Below are 24,082 nucleotides of genomic sequence, written 5' to 3'. Positions count from 1 at the left end.
CCTGGCGGCCGATAGGAGCACGGCCCCAATTTGGCCCCCGGAAGACCCAATGTAGTGATAAATATGGCCTAGGGCCCAGAATCACTACAACCCCCATCCTAGCATGCTCCGGGAACAAGCAAGAGCTTGGTCACATATTCAGCACGCCTAAAGATATCCAAGGCTAATTTGGGGGGTCTCGCCCTGCGACGTGACCACCCAACATAACTCACCTTGTTCTAATACTACATCATACAGTTATAATAAGCAGCGTAGCGCCATCTAGTGGACACACCGGCAAATATTTCATGAAAAACCTCAGGGGAGAAATGAAAAAAAAAAAATAATAATTTAAAGAATTTCCATAAACGGAGGACGGTGATATTTTCCCAGCGGGCGGCATTTAGTCTCTCCAATATTTCATGTTATCTTGGCGGACACATGAGAATATTATTCCAATGCATCGTCTCTCCTCACTATTTCTCCTGGCCGGGGAGCATATTTTTCCATATTTCCCCCCGTGGTGCCATCTTAGTCCTTGTTTTCACTACATTTGTGTGAACAGATTGAACTTTCGTGCCCCTGACGCTGAATGATTGCACATAACCGGTAACATTCGTGGTCCGGCCGTCGCCCCCCGAGACAACAGCGGACGAGGTGTCGGACAGTTCTACCTTCCCTGAGACATAAAGGGATAGAATATATTCAAGAAGAAGGCAACAATGGCTGCCATGGTGCCAAGGACAAGGTAACGGATGCGGGCTTCATCAGGGTAGTCCAAGAGCTGGAGGTGGGCATGCTCGTGAGTGGTGGGGGTCGCTCGGTGGTGGTGATGATGGCGGTGGTGGCGTCGCCGTAAATCCTCATGGTGAAGTTCCTCCTCTTCGGCCTCCAGTGCCTGCCAGATCAGGGAAGCCTGCGGTGTGCGGAAACCCGTGTCAGAGCTGGGGGACGGTATATAGGAGCACAAAAGTGTCTAGATACACATCTACATAGTGCCGCCAGGCGCACACAGAGCGAGCGAGCCCCACAGGCACAGACAGAGCGAGCGGGCCCCACAGGCACAGAGAGCGAGCGGGCCCCACAGGCACAGACAGAGCGAGCGGGCCCCACAGGCGAGCGGGCCCCACAGGCACAGACAGAGCGAGCGGGCCCCACAGGCACAGACAGAGCGAGCGGGCTCCACAGGCACAGACAGAGCGAGCGGGCCCCACAGGCACAGACAGAGCGAGCGGGCCCCACAGGCACAGACAGAGCGAGTGGGCCCTATAGGTACCCACAGAGCGAGTGGGCCCCACAGACACAGCCAGCACGCCACAGGCACACACACAGCGAGCGAGCCCAAAAGGCACAGAGCGAGCAGGCGCCACAGAGCGAGCAAGCGGGCCCCACAGGCACAGCCAGCGAGCGAGCGCCACAGGCACAGACAGAGCGAGCCCTACAGACACAGAGAGAGCGAGTGGGCCCCACAGGCACAGACAGAGCGAGCCCTACAGACACAGAGAGAGCGAGTGGGCCCTATAGGTACCCACAGAGCGAGTGGGCCCCACAGACACAGCCAGCTCGCCACAGGCACACACACAGCGAGCAAGCCCAAAAGGCACAGAGCGAGCAGGCGCCACAGAGCGAGCAAGCAGGCCCCACAGGCACAGCGAGCGAGCGCCACAGGCACAGACAGAGCGAGCCCTACAGACACAGAGAGAGAGTGGGCCCCACAGGCACAGACAGAGCGAGCCCTACAGACACAGAGAGAGCGAGTGGGCCCTATAGGTACCCACAGAGCGAGTGGGCCCCACAGACACAGCCAGCACGCCACAGGCACACACACAGCGAGCGAGCCCAAAAGGCACAGAGCGAGCAGGCGCCACAGAGCGAGCAAGCGGGCCCCACAGGCACCGCCAGCGAGCGAGCGCCACAGGCACAGACAGAGCGAGCCCTACAGACACAGAGAGAGCGAGTGGGCCCCACAGGCACAGACAGAGCGAGCCCTACAGACACAGAGAGAGCGAGTGGGCCCTATAGGTACCCACAGAGCGAGTGGGCCCCACAGACACAGCCAGCACGCCACAGGCACACACACAGCGAGCGAGCCCAAAAGGCACAAAAAGGCACAGAGCGAGCAGGCGCCACAGAGCGAGCGAGCGGGCCCCACAGGCACAGACAGAGCGAGCGGGCCCCACAGGCACAGACAGAGCGAGCCCTACAGACACAGAGAGAGTGAGCGGGCCCCACAGGCACAGACAGAGCGAGCCCTACAGACACAGAGAGAGCGAGTGGGCCCTATAGGTACCCACAGAGCGAGTGGGCCCCACAGACACAGCCAGCTCGCCACAGGCACACACACAGCGAGCGAGCCCAAAAGGCACAGAGCGAGCAGGCGCCACAGAGCGAGCAAGCGGGCCCCACAGGCACAGCGAGCAAGCGCCACAGGCACAGACAGAGCGAGCCCTACAGACACAGAGAGAGCGAGTGGGCCCCACAGGCACAGACAGAGCGAGCCCTACAGACACAGAGAGAGCGAGTGGGCCCTATAGGTACCCACAGAGCGAGTGGGCCCCACAGACACAGCCAGCACGCCACAGGCACACACACAGCGAGCGAGCCCAAAAGGCACAGAGCGAGCAGGCGCCACAGAGCGAGCAAGCGGGCCCCACAGGCACCGCCAGCGAGCGAGCGCCACAGGCACAGACAGAGCGAGCCCTACAGACACAGAGAGAGCGAGTGGGCCCCACAGGCACAGACAGAGCGAGCCCTACAGACACAGAGAGAGCGAGTGGGCCCTATAGGTACCCACAGAGCGAGTGGGCCCCACAGACACAGCCAGCACACCACAGGCACACACACAGCGAGCGAGCCCAAAAGGCACAAAAAGGCACAGAGCGAGCAGGCGCCACAGAGCGAGCGAGCGGGCCCCACAGGCACAGACAGAGCGAGCGGGCCCCACAGGCACAGACAGAGCGAGCCCTACAGACACAGAGAGAGTGAGCGGGCCCCACAGGCACAGACAGAGCGAGCCCTACAGACACAGAGAGAGCGAGTGGGCCCTATAGGTACCCACAGAGCGAGTGGGCCCCACAGACACAGCCAGCTCGCCACAGGCACACACACAGCGAGCGAGCCCAAAAGGCACAGAGCGAGCAGGCGCCACAGAGCGAGCAAGCGGGCCCCACAGGCACAGCGAGCAAGCGCCACAGGCACAGACAGAGCGAGCCCTACAGACACAGAGAGAGCGAGTGGGCCCCACAGGCACAGACAGAGCGAGCCCTACAGACACAGAGAGAGCGAGTGGGCCCTATAGGTACCCACAGAGCGAGTGGGCCCCACAGACACAGCCAGCACGCCACAGGCACACACACAGCGAGCGAGCCCAAAAGGCACAGAGCGAGCAGGCGCCACAGAGCGAGCAAGCGGGCCCCACAGGCACAGCCAGCGAGCGAGCGCCACAGGCACAGACAGAGCGAGCCCTACAGACACAGAGAGAGCGAGTGGGCCCCACAGGCACAGACAGAGCGAGCCCTACAGACACAGAGAGAGCGAGTGGGCCCTATAGGTACCCACAGAGCGAGTGGGCCCCACAGACACAGCCAGCACGCCACAGGCACACACACAGCGAGCGAGCCCAAAAGGCACAGAGCGAGCAGGCGCCACAGAGCGAGCAAGCGGGCCCCACAGGCACAGCTAGCGAGCGGGCCCCACAGGCACAGACAGAGCGAGCCCTACAGACACAGCGAGCGAGCGGGCGCCACAGACACAGCGTGCGAGCGGGCGCCACAGACACAGCGTGCGAGCGGGCGCCACAGACACAGCGTGCGAGCGGGCGCCACAGACACAGCGTGCGAGCGGGCGCCACAGACACAGCGTGCGAGCGGGCGCCACAGACACAGCGTGCGAGCGGGCGCCACAGACACAGCGTGCGAGCGGGCGCCACAGACACAGCGTGCGAGCGGGCGCCACAGACACAGCGTGCGAGCGGGCGCCACAGACACAGCGTGCGAGCGGGCGCCACAGACACAGCGTGCGAGCGGGCGCCACAGACACAGCGTGCGAGCGGGCGCCACAGACACAGCGTGCGAGCGGGCGCCACAGACACAGCGAGCGAGCGGGCGCCAAAGACGGCAAGTGAGCGGGCGCCAAAGACGGCAAGTGAGCGAGAGGGCGCCACAGACACAGTGAGCAAGCGAGCGAGAGGGCGCCACAGACACAGCCAGCACGCCACAGGCACACACACAGCGAGCGAGCCCAAAAGGCACAGAGCGAGCAGGCGCCACAGAGCGAGCAAGCGGGCCCCACAGGCACAGCCAGCGAGCGAGCGCCACAGGCACAGACAGAGAGAGAGCGAGTGGGCCCCACAGGCACAGACAGAGCGAGCCCTACAGACACAGAGAGAGCGAGTGGGCCCTATAGGTACCCACAGAGCGAGTGGGCCCCACAGACACAGCCAGCACGCCACAGGCACACACACAGCGAGCGAGCCCAAAAGGCACAGAGCGAGCAGGCGCCACAGAGCGAGCAAGCGGGCCCCACAGGCACAGCTAGCGAGCGGGCCCCACAGGCACAGACAGAGCGAGCCCTACAGACACAGCGAGCGAGCGGGCGCCACAGACACAGCGTGCGAGCGGGCGCCACAGACACAGCGTGCGAGCGGGCGCCACAGACACAGCGTGCGAGCGGGCGCCACAGACACAGCGTGCGAGCGGGCACCACAGACACAGCGAGCGAGCGGGCGCCAAAGACGGCAAGTGAGCGGGCGCCAAAGACGGCAAGTGAGCGAGAGGGCGCCACAGACACAGTGAGCAAGCGAGCGAGAGGGCGCCACAGACACAGCGAGCGGGCGGCACAGAAAGCAAGTAAGCGAGCGGGCGGCACAGACAGCAAGTGAGTGTGGGTACCACAGACACTGCAAGTGAGCGGGCGGCACAGACACAGCAAGCGGGCGGGAGGCACAGACACAGCAAGCGGGCGGGCGGCACAGACACAGCAAATGAGGGGACGGCACAGACAAAGCAAGCGAGCAGACGGCACAGATCAGCTGTATACGGATCAACAGTTTATAAACGAAAGCCCCAGAGAGCATATAAGACCCCAAGAATCCAACCATGGGCGGCCATACCTTTCCCTAACAGGGACGTGCATAGGAAGTCATGTAATCAGTAGCGCTGATGCAATTACACGGCCGCACAAAGTCCTGCCGTGGTGGATAACTACAGGGGGACCACAAAGAAAAACCACATACTCACCTACCGGACCCCTGGGGGACGTCTGGTGACCGCTGCAGCCAGAATATAGCTTCTCCTTGCGATCAGTGACAGCTGACTGGCTGCAGCGGTCACCTGTAGTCTGGTAGATATGCTTTTCTTTTCACCCCCTTCATGTTCGGACCACCATGGGCTTATTTGTAGTGGAAGAGATACCGGCGGGGGCACTGGCTGCAGTAGGGGGATATTCATTAGGAGATGTAATGGACCGTCCCAGTAAAAGAGATAGGGACAGGCCATTACTGAAGGATTGTTAGGATTCTGACAATGGAGGGGCTGCAGAGTTGCCTGCGCTTATCATTTTTCCCTACATGGTGGTCACGCAGACCACTCGGGAAAAGTCAGAAGAGAAGGGATGTACGTCAGACCCTACTGATCATCAATCCTGAGGATATCCGATCACTTTACGAGATGGCGCTTCCACATCCAGAGGATGAAAACGACTTCTAAAGTGCCAGCGGCAGGTTGTAGAGGAAAAGGGTGAAGTTCAGAGGAGAGGTACTGTCCCTGAGGCTCAATCCTCAAAAGGGGTCGTCCACCGATCCTTAGGACAAGACATCACTATCATATGGGGGCTGTTGCCGGCTGTGGGACCCCCACAGATCTGATGCCGGCGTCCTGTCCTAGGCATCGGTCATCCATATCCTTTTACATTTACTACTTTTTGTAGTCTCCAAAGGCGACTATGGCTTCTTAATGTATATGTGCATTTCCAGGAGGAAATAATGGGGAAGAGTTAGAAGAAAGGCCTCATCGTTGCAGTCATCGATGGATTTAGGGTGAATATTTAGTATTGTACCAGATTTTAGATCAGTTTGTAGAAAGACCATCACGCAGCCCCCCACAGACGTACGATGCCGAGAGCAGCAAAAAGGTGAAAGCTGAAGCTACTAGAATAAATGTAGTATTTCCTGAGCAGGTGCCGGTATAAAATCGCTCATTCACGGCATTCACCCGTTATCAGTGGCAGCAGACATGTCTGTACGTCTCACGGTATTATGTTTGCCCGGGCACATTGGCACATAAGAAACATTGCACCTGGGTAATGGTATGATAATAAAAAAATCATCCTAAAAATAAAGATAACCTGTCTCAGATCGAGATTTGTAATTTAACGTGGATTTGTCTGTTTTGGCGACATCCACTTTATTGGCGGGGCGGAGAGAGCAGCCAATCGCTTTCCTAATACTTGCACATTTCACTCCTGCTGAACCCGACCACATCCATCCCCTTCTCCGCAGGCTGGGGGTCCCCAATTTAGCATTTTATCCATGGCACATTACAGTATGTAGGAAGGCCACTGCTACGTTTGCACCAATAAAACTCCGGTAAAACGTATCCCTAGACCACCAATCATCAGGAAATCATACATTGCCCACGTAATGTGGGGGACGGATGCCGTGGTCTGCCTATATGGCATCAGTCAGAACATGTCTTCCAGCACCACTGAAGGATGCGAATGTGGTCGGACCCCTGGGGACTGACCACACAGATCAGTTAATAAAATCTCACACTAACAGTAGTAAGGCACTAGTCATCCTTACAATGACTGGTGCCTCACTAGCCGCCATTAGTAGCCCTCATTTCCTGCCATCAGAGGTATAGTGTACGTGCATCTCGCAGCTCTCACCTGACCAGCAGCCCCTTCCGCAGATGCTCCTGTTTCGGGCCTGTGATCTGCCGGATGCCCCCGCACCGGTCTCTCCACAGGAGAGTTACGCCGTCGGTAGAAGAGGACATACGCATATCTGGTCACCACTTGGCTTTCGTCGACCGTGGTCACCGTGCTGTCGTCAAACAGTCTCCAGCCTAAACGTAAAAGGGAGGACATCAGTGCGATGGTCCGAACAAGGACCCCCAAAAAGGACCCGACAAGATGCTGGCACCGAAATACTCACCCACATCACTCCGCTGACTGTTCTTCTCATTGGGAAGCCTGGCGTACGCCGTGTAGTGCCCTCCGATCATGCCGCCATAATGGTTTATCACTGCATACAGGTCATAGATCGGCCTCTGGTGGTCCTCCTTCTGACCGATGCAGAACGTAGTGAGATCTAGACCCCTATGGAAGGAAAGAGAAGGCACCAACAACGCAATGTTAGTTTTTATCGTCCGTTTTATTTTGCAGCTAGAGTTACTTTAATGTTTATGGCCGTAAACTACAACTTTGGTCACTCCCACCGTCTCCTTCGCTTGTGGTGCAAGATATGACAGATTTGGTAAATGAGGCCTGATGGTGTTTTATAGAATAAAGTCGCTGATGATGGGGGCGAGGAAGGGACGTTACCTGACGGGGAAGTCCACCAGGTCATTTATTTTGTCTCTCCAGATAAATGTGCGGAAGGAGAAACGTTTCAGCTGAATGATCAGGATGTTCGGCAGCCTCCATAGCATCAGCTGTTTGGACGCCTCTCGGTGCTGGTTACACTTGGGGCAGTACCTGCAGCGAGTCAAAGAAAAAGCTGATGAGTGATCGCAAGATTCATCACAGGACCCCCAAGTGGTGACTCACATAACAGGCGCGGTCACAGATCAGGGGGTCTCCATCGTGTGGCTGTCCAGCTGTTTCAGCACTACAACTTTCAGCATGGTGGGAGTCATAGTGTTGTAAGAAGCAGGACAGGCACCGGATTGCGGCCATTGCCCCAGATGTTTACATTGCCCTCACCAGGCTTCTTCTGGAGCCAGGACCTCGGGCTTGGTAAAGAGATTGAGACACTGCTCCAGGGTGAAGAGGCCGACCCTCGAAGCTTCGCTCGCAGACCCCGGATCATCTTCGCACTCCAGCTCTTTAGATTCGACCAACACAAACTCCTTCATCCGCTCATTATTCTTCCAGACCAGAGCCAGCGAGCAGTCCTCAGACGACAGGTCCAGCACCGCTTCCCCTGCAGTGGGCAAAAAAAAGGGGCAAGACGTGAAGATGAAACCATACCGACCTTAAGATAGCTGACGGAGTGGGCTCAGACTTTTTTTGACAGAGGAATAGTCTGCTCTATTATTCCCGCCACCTAAATTTAAATGTGCAGACCAAAAAAAAAAAAAAAAAAAAGAGGGCAATTCTGGTATTGTGATATATTTTTCATTATTATTATTTATCATAGCATTAATCTTTTTAGATTTTATTTGTTCAGGTAAATAATTGCACAGCAACGCTAAGTATGTAAAAAAAATTTCTGTTAACATTTTTCTCTTATCATTTTGGGGCGATTAAAATGATATAATGGTCTTGATTAAATTATTAATTTTATGTTACATATTTAACTAGTCCCCCTTAGGGGACTTGAATCTCCGATCTCTTGTAAAACACTGTAATACTGTTGTGTATTGTGAAACTGACGATCTATAAAGTCCAGCCACAAGTTAGGCATATATCATTGCAGACATTGGGGTCTTCTGCAGGCCCCCAGCTGCTGTAGCAATCCACCAACACCCCACAATCGCATCTTTCAGGGAGCAAATGGACATAAGAAATGATGGCAGCCATGTTGGAGACCTAATAAATGCCCGATCGTGCTTGATAGCAGCATTTAGGAGGTTGTAATTTTGTGATTGGAGTGCGGCCAAGTATCGGGGCCAGGTTACAAGAAGCAATGGCCGCATGGGTTCAGCATATTTTTTGGATGGTGGAGTTCTAAATATCTCTCAGGAGCATAAAACAAACCTTTATCTTCCAGCTTCACCTCTCTACCAGAGGAATCAATGAGGATGATATAAAATAGGGCGGCGTGGGAACTTGAGGACTCCACCGACTGCTGGTAACCAGCAACAGCAGCTACGATAAAAAAAAAAAGCCAAAATTCTGGATTTAGACAAGACTACACCATGGAGCAACGGCACGGCTGGATTTCTTAGTTTTGATCTCCCCACTACATCACTAATCCGTCACATGAATAACAAATACCTTCGGGTTTGACGGATTTTTCGTAAGACGTCTCTTTTTCGCCCCCTGAATCTAACTCTTTTAAGGTGTCTGGCGATTGCTCCGAGAAGCCAGAGGCCGTGCCGACCGATGAATGCCGGTCCGCACAGGACTTTCCCTGCACTTTGGAGTCTCCTATCTCCGGCTGTAGTGAAGGACACTGAGAAGGTCCGAGGGGTCCCGGCTGTGCAGAATGAGGGTCTCTGGCATCCTCAGAAGCTTCTTCTGCCGATGTGCAGCCAGGCTGGAATGGCATATCTGGCTTCTCTGGACTTAGTGGTTGTGGGGGCTGCTCCGGGGAAGTCCTTCCGGGTAAGAAGGGAGGCTGGAAAACATTTACCGAATACCTGGAGGAAGAAATAAACATCATACAACAGCAAAGAGTCATTTACCTACAGAAAACTCACATCATAAACACAAATTATTACTCTAGGCTGAAATATGCAGCATGTACTATGTGCAGACTTCCTCCAATACTCTGAAGAAGTGAAAGTCTAAGCAGGTGAAAAACAGCTTATCGGTAGGGGGTATTGTGTGTCAGACCCCCACTGATATGATTTTGATTACTTATATCTATCCAGAACTTGGTGATTGGTGGGGGGGGGGAGGTCTGATCACTGGGACCCCCACTGATCGGCAGATGGAGCAGCAGTGCATATGCCCGACCCCTGCTCCATCCATTCCCTATGGGGATGCCAAGCGCTGCTCTTTCCGAGAGCCCCCCATAGAGGATCAATGAAGTTCCTCGCTCTGCCGATCAGTGCCGGTCCCAGCGCTGGGACATCCACCACTCAGCAATGACTTGTTTTAACTGGACAACCCCATTAAATTTGGAGAAACAGACACCTACAAGTTGTGGCCACGAAAAGTCCTCTACATAAATGTTTTGCATCGGCTGTACATCATCTACAGGCTACATAAGGAGGTTCGAAGGAGCGGTCAGTGAAAGCGGCAGATCCCAAGATGGAGATTAGATGCATCACCCCCCACCTCCTCCGAAATAAAAAAAAAACTGCTCTAGGGTCATTGTACGGCTGGCGTATCACTTACCTTGCATAACCCTCCAATAACTGTGCAAGACGCGAGTACGTCAACCGTGACTCTGGGACGCTAATTAAGAAGGGATACCCGATATTTTCAGGCCGACAGGACACTTTGTGTTCAGGCCAGTGTGTTTTCTGGCAAACCCTGAGGAGTAGAAGTAATAATTTAGTAGAAAAAAATAGAATGTATCTGAAATTAGGATGTTCGAGAAATGTGTGACCCACGGGACGTGTAATACGCGCTCAATCAGCACCAAGACCCCCACCATTCTCAGGACCGACGAGGTTGTATTGTAATGATATTCCATCGCTTTATATGGTGGAATTACCCCCCCTTTAAATCGGTCATATAAAATGGCAGCGACAGGTGCACTTCAGACAAATACTCACTGGTTGCAATATCCGGCGCGATAGCACCTGGTGCACCGCTTCAACTTCTCCTCCTCAGAAAGCTGCTTCTTGTGACAGGCGGAGCATTTGGTAACTGGGATACTTGGTACTTGGGGACGCTGTGCGGAAAGGGAGCGATAATCACTTATGGAAAGAGTGCACGGATGTACAAACTTACACACAGATGGATATATTCCACAGTCATTAATAGGAAAAGCCGAGTGAAATCCTTGGTGGTTTCAACATCTCTTGAGAGTTCGCATCTCCTAATCAGGAATGTGCAAGGGGGCACAAAGGAGGAACATACATGGCAGGGGTCCCGCGGTGAGACCCTACTAATAATTTCTGGCATAATAAGGCTCTCTAGCGTACAATATCATGGGGCGTTCGCCGGCTTAACGAAGTGGTTCACTCTCATTGAGACTTTTGTAAAATGAACAGGAAGAGACGTTGCCAGCCATACCACCCTGGGCTCATTAATAATGACAAAGTAGTGGAGCAGTTGAAAAAAAAAATTTTAAAAAAAGTTGAAGAATCGTGGATTACCTGCTGGACTTGTAATACGACGACGTGTTCCTTAGCGAGTTCAGGAGGCAAAACTTCAAAGCAAAACAGCTGGTCGGTAGGAGAGACCAAATCCACAGAACACGAGGGGTTAAACGTGCGGTTCAGGCGATTCTTCACCACCTAGAAGAAAAAACGTGAAGAATTCTAAAAATCGAGCATGTCACCAGATCAAGAAAAAAGTTGCAGATGTTTACAGACTGCTACTAAATATGCCACAGTCTGAACTTGAGTCATATACATAGAGGCGGCATCATTCTGGTTCAGGGATTAGGTCTGGTTCTGTATCTCAAAATATTCATTTAAACGGGGTTGTCCCCTTTCACAACACGGACATTTTTCTCAATATTAGATGACTGCAAGTCCTGGTGGTCTACAGCAGTAAAATGGTAGATTTTAGGATCCCTGTTGGATGGTATTGGGAGAGTAAATGCTGTAGACCTGGGGGTCCGGTGCTCACCTCCCCAAACATACGTCATAGTAACAGGAGGTTGGACGCCGACGTCCTCCCTCAGAGGGAGAGAGGGGACTGTGCAGCTATATAACTGTATGGCTGCACAGTTTTCTCCATGATCACGCAGAGCAATTCAGGAGCTCTCTGCCTGATCCTTAATGTGGGAGATCATTGCCCTGTCCTGGCACTATGCAGACTTGTGTTCTGCGCATCACGTTGTCATTGAAAAATTACTGATAAAAAAGAGGAACTAATGATTCAATAAAAAGTAATGGATACCTCTGCTAGCCTAAGATTTTCGGTTTTCACTCGGACGCTCTGAGAAATGGACTCGAGAACATCGGCCGCACTGGAGTTTTCCTTCCCGATACTAACCAAGAACTAGAAGGGAGAAATTATTCTATAAATGATGTAAAATATACAAATATGATAAATATTCTGGAGAGGTGTACAGATCACACATGTGGCTGCGCACAGGAGAGGCACGTCCATCACCTCCTTCACCACGAGACGCTGACGGCTCGGATCAGCCTCACCTTTATGGGTTTCTTATGCGGCTCCTTTGCAAAGTAAAACACAGTCAGGACCTTCTGCTTCTGTGGCAAAGGGACCGGTAAATACAGGAACGGATCAAAGGTAATCGAAACCTGCGAGAAGGAAATGAGAAGATTATAGGGGAGCGGAGGATGCAGGGGAACAACAAGAAGCGCAATTTATAAATGTAAAATGACCGGCGAGATAAGGCGGCGGTGAGTCTATAGATACTGGCCTGGACAGTACTCCCATCTCCAAGATCCTATCCCAATATGTAGTAAGTGTAACAATAACAACAACATCAGAAAATCCATTCAATTAGAAATGTAGTATAGTTCTTCTGATAAGTTATGTTGCTTACCCCTTATGCAGGGCATTAGTATCCATGGTTACAACCAGAAACAACTGTCACTATATGAGTGGTCGTAACCATTGATACCTTAGCTACTGCAATGCCCTGCACATGGGGTAGGCAACATCGCTCATCAGAAGAACTACCCTACATTTTTAATTGAAGCCATTAGCTAATTATTATTACATCTACTACAAATTCTGATAGTATCTAGGAGATGGGAATATCCCTTTAAAACAAAACCCACAAAACTATGGTTGAAACAAAGGCTTTCCCCCCCCCCCATTATTTCACTATTTTTTACACCCTTATAGTGGTCAGACATCATGACCCCACACACGCCGGCCGTCTGGTCCACAGGGAGACATAACGATACACCCAAGAAATGTAAAAGATACAGACTCTGGTTGTAGATACAAGAAATGAGCCGTTCAAGGCGTAATAACCTCAACCTAAAAACAATATTTTAGTACAGATATCATCTAGTACAATATTATGTGTAGGAAGAAAGCACGAGAGGTCAGATCCCATCCAAGTACACCGAGTGCCTGAACGCATCACAAAAATAACAAATCATCAAAAGCTAATATTATATTACTACAATATAAATAAATTTAAAAAATATTATTTCTATTTATTAAATGTAAAGGAAGCATATTATATACATATTCTAAGTGCAAGATTCAGGGACCGGGATGGAAAGTATTATTTTCATTATTTCCTGTCTTTGTGCGTGATGTTGTGAAGGACCCCGATGTGTCTCGCTCATCTCTTCTGCGGCAGGAACTTTCCTTCTTGTTATCGGCCCTCTCAATAGTCACAGACTGCAGCGATTCTAGGGAGGGGGGAAACAGGAACTTTTCCTCATGTTATCACCCATCTTACTAATCACAGCCTGTTCTGGTAGTCACCTCTCCCAAAAGTCTTTCGTTCCTGTTTGAAATTTCAGGTATAAACCAGGAACATTTCCTCATGTTATCACCCTAAAAATCACAGCTTGTTAAGGTCATCGCTAACCCTGTGTAACCTCCAGTGAGCTCAGGGAGAGAGAATTTTAGGACTTTTCTTCAGGTTATCACCACTCTTACTAATCCGTGTGTGTGTTACGGCTTTCATTTCCTCCTGCAGGAACTTTTCTCCATGTCATCACCCACCTTACAGTCAAAAAGGGGATACAGGAGTTTTTTCTTATCACCCCATTTACTAATCATGACCTTCTCACCCAGCTTTTAGTGACCCCCAAAAAAGTGAGTGTTAGGGAAAAGCATTACTGAAACCTTTCCTCCTGTTATCACCCTCGGCTGCTGCTCTTTGGTCAGTCACATTTAGGACGGAGCTTCCTAAAGATTATACGTTGATGATAAACTACATGAAGGAGCCTTAGAATTGTAAAAAACTGGGATAATAACATAATAGAACACATTTTTGGGGAGGGGTTTGTCCAGTTGGAAAAAAAAAAGTTAAAAAGAAGTGGACTCGGCACAAGTCATCACCTGCAGCTCTATAGGAAGGGTTAAGCGATGTGATATAACATCTATACATGTCACAGTGGGCTCTATAGGAGATCCATACCTTAGCACAGACTGGGCAAACCAACTTTGATTTGTATTGGCCCTGGAATAAGTCGACCACAAAGGAGTCATTCCTCATCTTGTGCCGCAGCCATGCTTCATCAGCAACTTCCTGTAAGAAAAGCAGAAAAAAAATAAATAAAAAATAGAATTTTAATGTCCTTTCCGGCCTGAGGGAGCGGAGTGCAATTTAGCATCTATCGGTTTCTTTCTTGCAAACATCCCCAGACCATTGCCTGCAACATTAATTTTTAATGTTATACTTGCAATTATCCTTCCTAATCCAGCACTAATGCAAAAGTAGAAAAGTATCTGGATCACTTCCCGCTTACGATACGCGAAGTAAATAAAGGGCAGCTCTGGATGGATCCCTGTACCTCATCTGGCCGCCCGTCCGAATCCACCGTCTCCGTGTATGGCTTATTCTGAATCCGGTTCAGATCTTCGTGGAGTCCGTCCAGCAGGAAAGCCATGAACTCCTGGGCGTCGTGCTGAGCGTAGCCAGTGAACTGACTTGCTTTGCTAGCAACGATCGCCTGGGAAAGAGAAAAGGGGAGATTTCATGTTAGAGATAAGAAGTGACACCCCTTTATTCCCCATTACAGACACTGCACCGCTCATCAGAGGTATTGCACCTTAACCCCATTCAGGCAAATAAAAGGCTGGGCAGAAGCACCAGACACAGCCGAAAGCCTCATTCAGATGTCCACGATGCACGGATCGGCTGCGGGTCTCCTGAGCTGCACTTGTCTGCCTCATATATTCCTGAGGCTGTCAAGTTTGGGTCAGGAGACCTGCGGCCTGTCCATACATCATGGACGTCTGAATGAGCCGTTACGGCACTTGTGGTGCACGCAATAAGTACTGCACCAAACAAGAGCAAACCGTAGCATTTTACGGGCAGTCGTTTAGCAACGAATACCTAGAAAATTTGCACCTTTCTTTTGAGCTTTCAGAAATTGCACAGAAATCTCTATTGATCGGTCTCTTATGTGCAAGACTGGAAGAAAATAAATGACTATTCCCATCTTGTAAAGTGGTGGCGAATCGTAACCATCACCAAGATGGATGGGTGTCTGACCTCAGAGACCCCAACGATCCTGGGAATGAACAGACTGCAGCAGTGGGTTAAGTCTTGCATTCCCATCCCTGTTTTTCTTTGCCCCAGACCCCACTGTGCGAGGGGGCCCAATATCAGCGGACAGGGCTGGTTGGAGTTCCTAACACAACATGAGGCCGAGAGAGGAGACATTTAATGAAAAACAGTACAGGATCTACAGCGCTGAAAACTTACAAGGGAGCACAGTATTGCACCAGCCCTTTGGCCCCTTTTTTTTCAGAACAGTGGGGGTCCCAAAGGTTCCGCCAATCATCAAGTAATGGCATGTTCCAGAGATATAATAATACCCCTTTTATACTGTAGGTATTATCTCATCTTGTTACATGAGAAGAATTGAAAAGTCTTTGTAAAAACAAGCAACTTTGTAATTTACCTCTTGTTAAAAATCCTCTGTCCTCAAGAACGGAGGGAGTTTTAATTCTGTAGTTTACCGCTTTGTTATCGTCTACCTCGGGGCATCAGAGGATGCCTAATGACGACTTGCTTTTGAGCACTGCTGAAAAGATGGTAAGATTGCTGGATCCCGCCATCTTCAGTCCCTCTGCGCCCCTCCATCAGAGGTAACACAGAGCAGAGTTTGATCCAAACTGCCATTAAGTCAAGAGGTACAAACATGCGAAGCCCCCTGTACGTAGATGTTCTATGTTAGGCTCACCTTGAGTTTTGATGGCTGGAAGGCGTGATGAGTTCCTTTCCAAAGAGCCCTTAACAAGACGGCAAAACTGACCGCAAGACGCCCTCCGGTCCCCAAGGGATTGTTGCAATTGATCTCAGATTCAAATGAATGATCTATTGAGTAACAAGGGGAAAAAAAATTACTAAGAAAAGAATAGATGCAGAGAGGATAGGACACATCCTCCTACACTACTGCGTTCTTATGCTGAAGTCATGAATGAAACATAAAGCCGCAAACCTTGGAAATAATCCCTCAGCTCTCGGGTGTTCGACAAGGACTGGATGACGCTGTTCATGAAGCAGGTGTTTCCCAGGTTGACCAGACCTGTAAAACCCGGCAGACACACTCGCTTCTCCTCTTCCTCCTGAGCACTGTCGCTGCTCATGGCGCTGTGGGTCATCGGGGGCACCATGCACGTTGGTTTAGGCTATGAAGAAAAAGAAACGTACAGATTGGAGTTCATAAGATGCAAGATGGAGTTCATAAGATGTTGCATACACCTGCTTTATACAAAGATGCCCTTAACCCTTTCACGACATGCGCCGTACTATTACTGCGCATGTCGTGTCTCCCCCTTTGATGTGGGCTCCGGCGGTGAGCCCACATCAAAGTCGCAACATGTCAGCTGTTTTGTACAGCTGACATGTGCGCGCAATAGCAGCGGGTGAAATCGCGATTCACCCGCCGCTATTAACCTGTTAAATGCCACTGTCAAACACAGACAGCGGCATTTAACCGGCCCTTCTGGCCGGGCGGCCGGAAATGACCTCATCGCCGACCCCTGTCACATGATCGGGGGTCGGCGATGCATCAGGATGGTAACCATAGAGGTCCTTGAGACCTCTATGGTTACTAATGCCGGCCTGCTGTGAGCGCCCCCCTGTGGTCGGCGCTCACAGCACACCTGCATTTCTGCTACATAGCAGCGAACATCAGATCGCTGTTATGTAGCAGAGCCGATCGGGTTGTGCCTGCTTCTAGCCTCCCATGGAGGCTATTGAAGCATGGCAAAAGGTAAAAAAAAATGTTTGTAAAAATATGAAAAAAATAAAAAAAATATGAAAGTTTAAATCACCCCACTTTAGCCCCATCCAAAATAAAACAATAAAAAAAAATCAAATCTACACATATTTGGTGTCGCCGCGTTCAGAATAGCCCGATCTATAAATAAAAAAAAGCATTAACCTGATCCCTAAACAGCGTAGCGAGAAAAAAAAATTCGAAATGCCAGAATTACGTTTTTTTGGTCGCCGCAACATTGCATTAAAATGCAATAACAGGTGATCAAAAATGTCAGCTCGAAACACAAAAAATAAGTCCTCATACGACCCCAGATCACGAAAAATGGAGACGCTACGGGTATCAGAAAATGGCGCATTTTTTTTTTCTTTTTTTTAAGCAAAGTTTTGAATTTTTGTTCACCACTTAGATAAAAAATAACCTAGTCATGTTAGGTGTCTATGAACTCGTAATGACCTGGAGAATCATAATATCAGGTCAGTTTTAGCATTTAGTGAACCTAGCAAAAAAAGCCAAACAAAAAACAAGTGTGGGATTGCACTTTTTTTGCAATTTCACCACACTTGGAATTTTTTCCCATTTTCTAGTACAAGACATGGTAAAACCAATGATGACTTTCAAAAGTACAACTCGTCCCGCAAAAAACAAGCCCTCACATGGCCATATTGACGGAAAAATAAAAAAGTTATGGCTCTGGGAAGGAGGGGAGCGAAAAACGAAAACACAAAAACGAAAAAGGGCTGCGGCATGAAGGGGTTAAAAAAACCCCCGCAAAATTACAGTGAAGTACAATTTGGAATTTTTACAACACGGGGTAACACGGGGACTCAGAAAGGTTCGCCCGGGTAATGGACAACCCCTTTAACTGGCATCTTATTTGTGGGACCTAAAGGCGATAAATGGACAGACAAGCATACAAACGATCACTCTCACCAATCAAACCGTCCAGATATAAATTACAGAAACCTTTTGATACCAACCGAAGTCATAAGCGGTTCTGGCTTTACAGGAACGTGATCGGCCGCTGCTCTGGACGACACTTTGTCCAAATTTGCATCCTCGACTCGCGGCTTCTCCTTTTCCACGGCTCTGGGTTCCTCTTTGCTGGAGAGCGAGTGCTGGTTACTTCCAGGCTGCGCCTTGTCGTGGGGTGCAGGACTTGCGGGCATTGCCACCTTTGCACCACCCACTGCACCTTAAAAAGGGGGGAAAGTAGGGCTTTGTTTAGCAACAAATATGTAGCAAAAAAAAATAATGAAAACCACAAATCTCAATCCACATATCACCCCCTCTATACCATAGAAAGAGGCACTGGCTTGGGCAACGCAAGAGGTTATCAAAGATTAAAACATCTATACTGCGGTAATGAGAAGCCTGGAATTAGACCAATGGTGGAATTCAGGGTACAGACCTTGTGCGGCGGGGGCCTCCAATCCGCCCCACCTCTGACACTGCTTCTTCTGGAGGGTGATACCAATGCGGATCCCAGTGAAGCTGTATCTGCACAGATCCGGCTCTATAAGGTTCCTGCGGAGAAAGCGATTGTGACCACGGCAGCAAATGACAAGTCACACCGTGAATCCTCACGTGGCGAGTCTCACCTGAGCTTTACCTGCCACCTGAACACCGTGTCAGGGCCACAACCAGGATGGAGACGGAGAAAATTTAGGTCTCTGAAAAGGAAAAAAACAAAAACAATTGGTATACAACAAGTGGTAAAAGCGCGGGCGGCCAGGAGGAGAGCAGGCGGGCGGCCAGGAGGAGAGCAGGCGGGCGGCCAGGAGGAGAGCAGGCGGGCGGCCAGGAGGAGAGCAGGCGGGCGGCCAGGAGGAGAGCAGGCGGGCGGCCAGAAGGAGCAGGCGGGCGGCCAGAAGGAGAGCAGGCGGGCGGCCAGAAGGAGAGCAGGCGGGCGGCCAGGAGGAGAGCAGGCGGGCGGCCAGGAGGAGAGCAGGCGGGCGGCCAGGAGGAGAGCAGGCGGGCGGCCAGGAGGAGAGCAGGCGGGCGGCCAGGAGGAGAGCAGGCGGGCGGCCAGGAGGAGAGCAGGCGGGCGGCCAGAAGGAGAGCAGGCGGGCGGCCAGAAGGAGAGCAGGCGGGCGGCCAGGAGGAGAGCAGGCGGGCGGCCAGGAGGAGAGCAGGCGGGCGGCCAGGAGGAGAGCAGGCGGGCGGCCAGAAGGAGAGCAGGCGGGCGGCCAGAAGGAGAGCAGGCGGGCGGCCAGAAGGAGAGCAGGCGGGCGGCCAGAAGGAGAGCAGGCGGGCGGCCAGAAGGAGAGCAGGCGGGCGGCCAGAAGGAGAGCAGGCGGGCGGCCAGAAGGAGAGCAGGCGGGCGGCCAGAAGGAGAGCAGGCGGGCGGCCAGAAGGAGAGCAGGCGGGCGGCCAGAAGGAGAGCAGGCGGGCGGCCAGAAGGAGAGCAGGCGGGCGGCCAGAAGGAGAGCAGGCGGGCGGCCAGAAGGAGAGCAGGCGGGCGGCCAGAAGGAGAGCAGGCGGGCGGCCAGAAGGAGAGCAGGCGGGCGGCCAGAAGGAGAGCAGGCGGGCGGCCAGAAGGAGAGCGCCCTTTTTGCCTTGATTAGGCCAATACACGGCTATAACTAGTCATAGAAGAACAATCCTGGTTCTTACCTTGTCTGAAAAATCAGCGTAAAATCCTGCTCCCGAAACAACACCCGGGATGTCGGCTGGCAGACCTCCTTCACGTACACGTGTACGACCACCACGTCGTTCCCCTTCTCATAATGGTCATTCTTCACAAAGGTGAGATTCATGTACGGCTCCGCATCTACAAGGAGGGAAAGAGAGAAGACTGCAATGAAAAACAACCTTAAAAACTACCGTACATATATTTCTAATAGGAGAACTTTCCATTTACTTGTAATTGTTGGACCGATACATAATCATCACTTACTTTATAAAGCACTTTGTAAGACAAGGTTCTGCAGCAGAGGAGGAATTATGGACGCCCCACCATAACATTATAGGAACACTAGACGTCACCGAGGAGTTGGGTGATGGGAGCACATGTACGGGGGTCACAGGAGCACATGTTCAGGGGTCACAGACATCCTGGGTGAATTTTTATATATTACTGGTATAATCGGCCATAAATAATAAACCAGAAGGCAGAGCAGCGGCCAGAGTAAGGAATTTCTTTGCCATTTCCTTAACCCCTTCACGACCTTTGACGCATACGCTGCGTCATGAAAGTCGGTGCCAATGCGACCTATGACGCAGCGTATGCGTCATGGAATGATCGCGTCCCTGCAGATCGGGTGAAAGGGTTAACTCCGATTTTACCCGATCTGCAGAGACAGGGGGAGTGGTGCTTCAGCCCAGGGGGGGTGGCTTCACCCCCCCCGTGGCTACGATCGCTCTGATTGGCTGTTGAAAGTGAAACTGCCAATCAGAGCGATTTGTAATATTTCACCTAAAAAACTGGTGAAATATTACAATCCAGCCATGGCCGATGCTGCAATATCATCGGCCATGGCTGGAAATACTCAAGTGCCCCCCCCCCACACCCACCGATCGCCCCCCCAGTCCTCCGTTATGGGGTCCGGTCCCCTCCGTCCGCCTGCCGGCTCCCCCGTCCTCCTGTCCGCTCCCTCCTTGCTCAGATTCCCCCCCCCCCCTGTGCTCCGATCACCCCCCCCGTGCTCCGATCCACCCCCCCCCCCACCCCTTCATACTTACCGATCCTCCCGGTGTCCGGCCGTCTCCTCGCTGGGCGCCGCCATCTTGGAAAATGGCGGGCGCATGCTCAGTGCGCCCGCCGAATCTGCCAGTCGGCAGATTCCTTACAAGTACATTTTGATCGCTGTGGTAGGTTCTATCACAGCGATCAAAATAAAAAAAATAATAAATAACCCCCCCCTTTATCACCCCCATAGGGACAATAATAAAATAAAGAAAATTTTTTTTTCTTTTTCCAATAGGGTTAGGGTTAGAACTAGGGTTAGAACTAGGGGTAGGGTTAGGGGTAGGGTTAGGGTTACGGGTAGGGTTAGGGGTAGGGTTATGGCATGTGCACACAGAGCGGATCGGCCGCGGATCCGCAGCGGATCGGCCGCGGATCGGCGGCGGATCGGCAGCGGATCCGAAACCGGATCGGCAGTGGATCGGCAGCAGATCGGCCGCGGATCTACAGCGGATCGGCCGCGGATCCGCAGCGGATCGGCCGCAGATCCGCAGCGGATCGGCCGCGGATCCGCAGCGGATCGGCCGCGGATCCGCAGCGGATCGGCCGCGGATCCGCAGCGGATCGGCCGCGGATCACCCGCGGATCCGCAGCGGATCGGCCGCGGATCCGCAGCGGATCGGCCGCGGATCCGCAGCGGATCGGCCGCGGATCCGCAGCGGATCGGCCGCGGATCCGCAGCGGATTGGCCACGGATCCGCAGCGGATTGGCCGCTGCGAATTCGAAGCAGTTTTCCATCAGGTTTACAGTACCATGTACACCTAAAGAAAACCAAATCCGCTGTGCCCATGGTGCGGAAAATTCCGTGCAGAAACGCTGCGTTGTATTTTCCGCAGCATGTCAATTCTTTGTGCGGATTCTGCAGCGTTTTACACCTGTTCCTCAATAGGAATCCGCAGGTGAAATCCGCACAAAAAAACACTGGAAATCTGCTGTAAATCCGCAGGTAAAACGCAGTGCCTTTTACCTGCAGATTTTTCAAAAATCGTGCGGAAAAATCTCACACGAATCCGCAACGTGGGCACATAGCCTTAGGGTTAGGGTTGGAATTAGAGTTAGGGTTGGAATTAGGGCTAGGGTTAGAAATAGGGTTAAGATTAGGCTTGTGGTTAGGGTTACAGATAGGGTTAGGGGTGTGTTGGGGTTACAGTTGTGGTTAGGGTTGGGATTAGGGTTACGGTTGGGATTAGGGTTAGGATTAGGGTTGGAATTAGGGTTACGGGTGTGTTGCGGTTAGGGTTGTGGTTAGGGGTGTGTTGGGGTTAGGGTTGTGATTAGGGTTATGGCTACAGTTGGGATTAGGATTAGGGGTGTGTTGGGGTTAGTGTTGAAGTGAGAATTGAGGGGTTTCCACTGTTTAGGCACATCAGGGGTCTCCAAACGCAACATGGCGCCACCATTGATTCCAGTCAATCTTGCGTTCAAAAAGTCAAATGGTGCTCCCGCCCTTCCAAGCCCCGACGTGCGCCCAAACAGTGGTTTACCCCCACATTTGGGGTACCAGCGTACTCAGGACAAACTGGGCAACAACTGTTGGGGTCCAATTTCTCCTGTTACCCTTGCAAAAATAAAAAATTACTTGCTAAAACATAATTTTTGAGGAAAGAACAATTATTTTTTATTTTCACGGCTCTGCGTTATAAACTTCTGTGAAGCACTTGGGGGTTGAAAGTGCTCACCACACATCTAGATTAGTTCCTTGGGGGTCTAGTTTCCAAAATGGGGTCACTTGTGGGGTGTTTCTACTGTTTAGGCACATCAGGGGCTCTGCAAATGCAATGTGACGCCCGCAGACCATTCCATCAAAGTCTGCATTTCAAATGTCACTACTTCCCTTCCGAGCCCTGACGTGTGCCCAAACAGTGGTTTACCCCCACATATGGGGTATCAGCGTACTCACAACAAACTGGGCAACAAATATTGGGGTCCAAATTCTCCTGTTACCCTTGTGAAAATAAAAAATTGCTTGCTAAAACATCTTTTTTGAGGAAAGAAAAATGATTTTTTATTTTCATGGCTCTGCGTTGTAAACTTCTGTGAAGCACTTGGGGATTGAAAGTGCTCACCACACATCTAGATTAGTTCCTTGGGGGGTCTAGTTTCCAAAATGGGGTCACTTGTGGGGGGTTTCTACTGTTTAGGCATATCAGGGGCTCTGCAAACGTAACATGATGCCCGCAGACCATTCCATCAAAGTCTGCATTCCAAAACCTCACTACTTCCCTTCCGAGCCCTGACGTGTGCCCAAACAGTGGTTTACCCCCACATATGGGGTATCAGCGTACTCACAACAAACTGGGCAACAAATATTGGGGTCCAAATTCTCCTGTTACCCTTGTGAAAATAAAAAATTGCTTGCTAAAACATCTTTTTTGAGGAAAGAAAAATGATTTTTTATTTTCACGGCTCTGCGTTGTAAACTTCTGTGAAGCACTTGGGGATTGAAAGTGCTCACCACACATCTAGATTAGTTCCTTGGGGGGTCTAGTTTCCAAAATGGGGTCACTTGTGGGGGGTTTCTACTGTTTAGGCATATCAGGGGCTCTGCAAACGTAACATGATGCCCGCAGACCATTCCATCAAAGTCTGCATTCCAAAACGTCACTACTTCCCTTCCGAGCCCCGGCATGTGCCCAAACAGTGGTTTACCCCCACATATGGGGTATCAGCGTACTCAGGAGAAACTGGACAACAACTTTTGGGGTCCAATTTCTCCTGTTACTCTTGCAAAAATAAAAAATTCTGGGCTAAAAAAATATTTTTGAGGAAAGGAAACACGTTTATTATTTTCACGGCTCTGCGTTATAAACTTCTGTGAAGCACTTGGGGGTTCAAAGTGCTCACCACACATCTAGATAAGTTCCCTTGGGGGTCTAGTTTCCAAAATGGAGTCACTTGTGGGGAGTTCCTACTGTTTAGGCACATCAGGGGCTCTGCAAACGCAACCTGACGCCCGCAGAGCATTCCATCAAAGTCTGCATTTCAAAACGTCACTACTTCCCTTCCGAACCCCGACGTGTGCCAAAACAATGGTTTACCCCCACATATGGGGTATCAGCGTACTCAGGAGAAACTGGACAACAACTTTTGGGGTCCAATTTCTCCTGTTACCCTTGGGAAAATAAAAAATTGTGGGCTAAAAAATCATTTTTGAGAAAAGAAAATTTTTTTTTTATTTTCATGGCTCTGCGTTATAAACTTCTGTGAAGCACTTGGGGGTTCAAAGTGCTCACCACACATCTAGATTAGTTCCTTGGGAGGTCTAGTTTCCAAAATGGGGTCACTTGTGCGGGAGCTCCAATGTTTAGGCACACAGGGGCTCTCCAAACGCGACATGGTGTCCGCTAATGATTGGAGCTAATTTTCCATTCAAAAAGCCAAATGGCGTGCCTTCCCTTCCGAGCCCTGCCGTGCGCCCAAACAGTGGTTTACCCCCACATATGGGGTATCATCGTACTCAGGACAAACTGGACAACAACATTTGGGGTCCAATTTCTCCTATTATCCTTGGGA

At 51.2% G+C, this 24,082-nt stretch overlaps 1 protein-coding gene across 4 annotated transcripts in view; it reads right to left on the bottom strand.

Annotated features, from left to right (window-relative positions):
• Nucleotides 1-24,082, bottom strand: part of USP19 (ubiquitin specific peptidase 19) — a 58,744-nt gene that overhangs the window by 5,086 nt on the left and 29,576 nt on the right. The window contains exons 7-26 of one of the 4 annotated variants that reach the window (XM_077276413.1): nucleotides 19,497-19,653; nucleotides 18,482-18,553; nucleotides 18,292-18,407; nucleotides 17,861-18,069; nucleotides 16,098-16,287; nucleotides 15,840-15,973; nucleotides 14,442-14,600; nucleotides 14,066-14,176; nucleotides 12,144-12,254; nucleotides 11,887-11,988; nucleotides 11,136-11,276; nucleotides 10,590-10,708; nucleotides 10,207-10,344; nucleotides 9,139-9,503; nucleotides 8,899-9,009; nucleotides 7,903-8,122; nucleotides 7,522-7,674; nucleotides 7,133-7,296; nucleotides 6,865-7,043; nucleotides 643-895 (exon numbers count right to left, since the gene is read on the bottom strand). In XM_077276413.1, coding sequence (XP_077132528.1) covers nucleotides 650-895; nucleotides 6,865-7,043; nucleotides 7,133-7,296; nucleotides 7,522-7,674; nucleotides 7,903-8,122; nucleotides 8,899-9,009; nucleotides 9,139-9,503; nucleotides 10,207-10,344; nucleotides 10,590-10,708; nucleotides 11,136-11,276; nucleotides 11,887-11,988; nucleotides 12,144-12,254; nucleotides 14,066-14,176; nucleotides 14,442-14,600; nucleotides 15,840-15,973; nucleotides 16,098-16,287; nucleotides 17,861-18,069; nucleotides 18,292-18,407; nucleotides 18,482-18,553; nucleotides 19,497-19,653 — 3,197 coding nt within the window. In that variant the 3' untranslated portion in view covers nucleotides 643-649. Of the gene's footprint in view, nucleotides 1-642; nucleotides 896-6,864; nucleotides 7,044-7,132; nucleotides 7,297-7,521; nucleotides 7,675-7,902; nucleotides 8,123-8,898; nucleotides 9,010-9,138; nucleotides 9,504-10,206; nucleotides 10,345-10,589; nucleotides 10,709-11,135; nucleotides 11,277-11,886; nucleotides 11,989-12,143; nucleotides 12,255-14,065; nucleotides 14,177-14,441; nucleotides 14,601-15,839; nucleotides 15,974-16,097; nucleotides 16,288-17,860; nucleotides 18,076-18,291; nucleotides 18,408-18,481; nucleotides 18,554-19,496; nucleotides 19,654-24,082 lie in introns of those variants that run through there. The other 3 variants (XM_077276412.1, XM_077276415.1, XM_077276414.1) reach the window with 3 other exon arrangements.

The sequence above is a fragment of the Ranitomeya variabilis genome, chromosome 8 (genome assembly GCF_051348905.1).
Source record: "Ranitomeya variabilis isolate aRanVar5 chromosome 8, aRanVar5.hap1, whole genome shotgun sequence".
Taxonomy (NCBI): Eukaryota; Metazoa; Chordata; class Amphibia; order Anura; family Dendrobatidae; genus Ranitomeya; species Ranitomeya variabilis.
The sequence above is the reverse complement of the archived record's forward strand: the minus strand, read 5'-3'. Positions and strand labels throughout refer to the sequence as shown.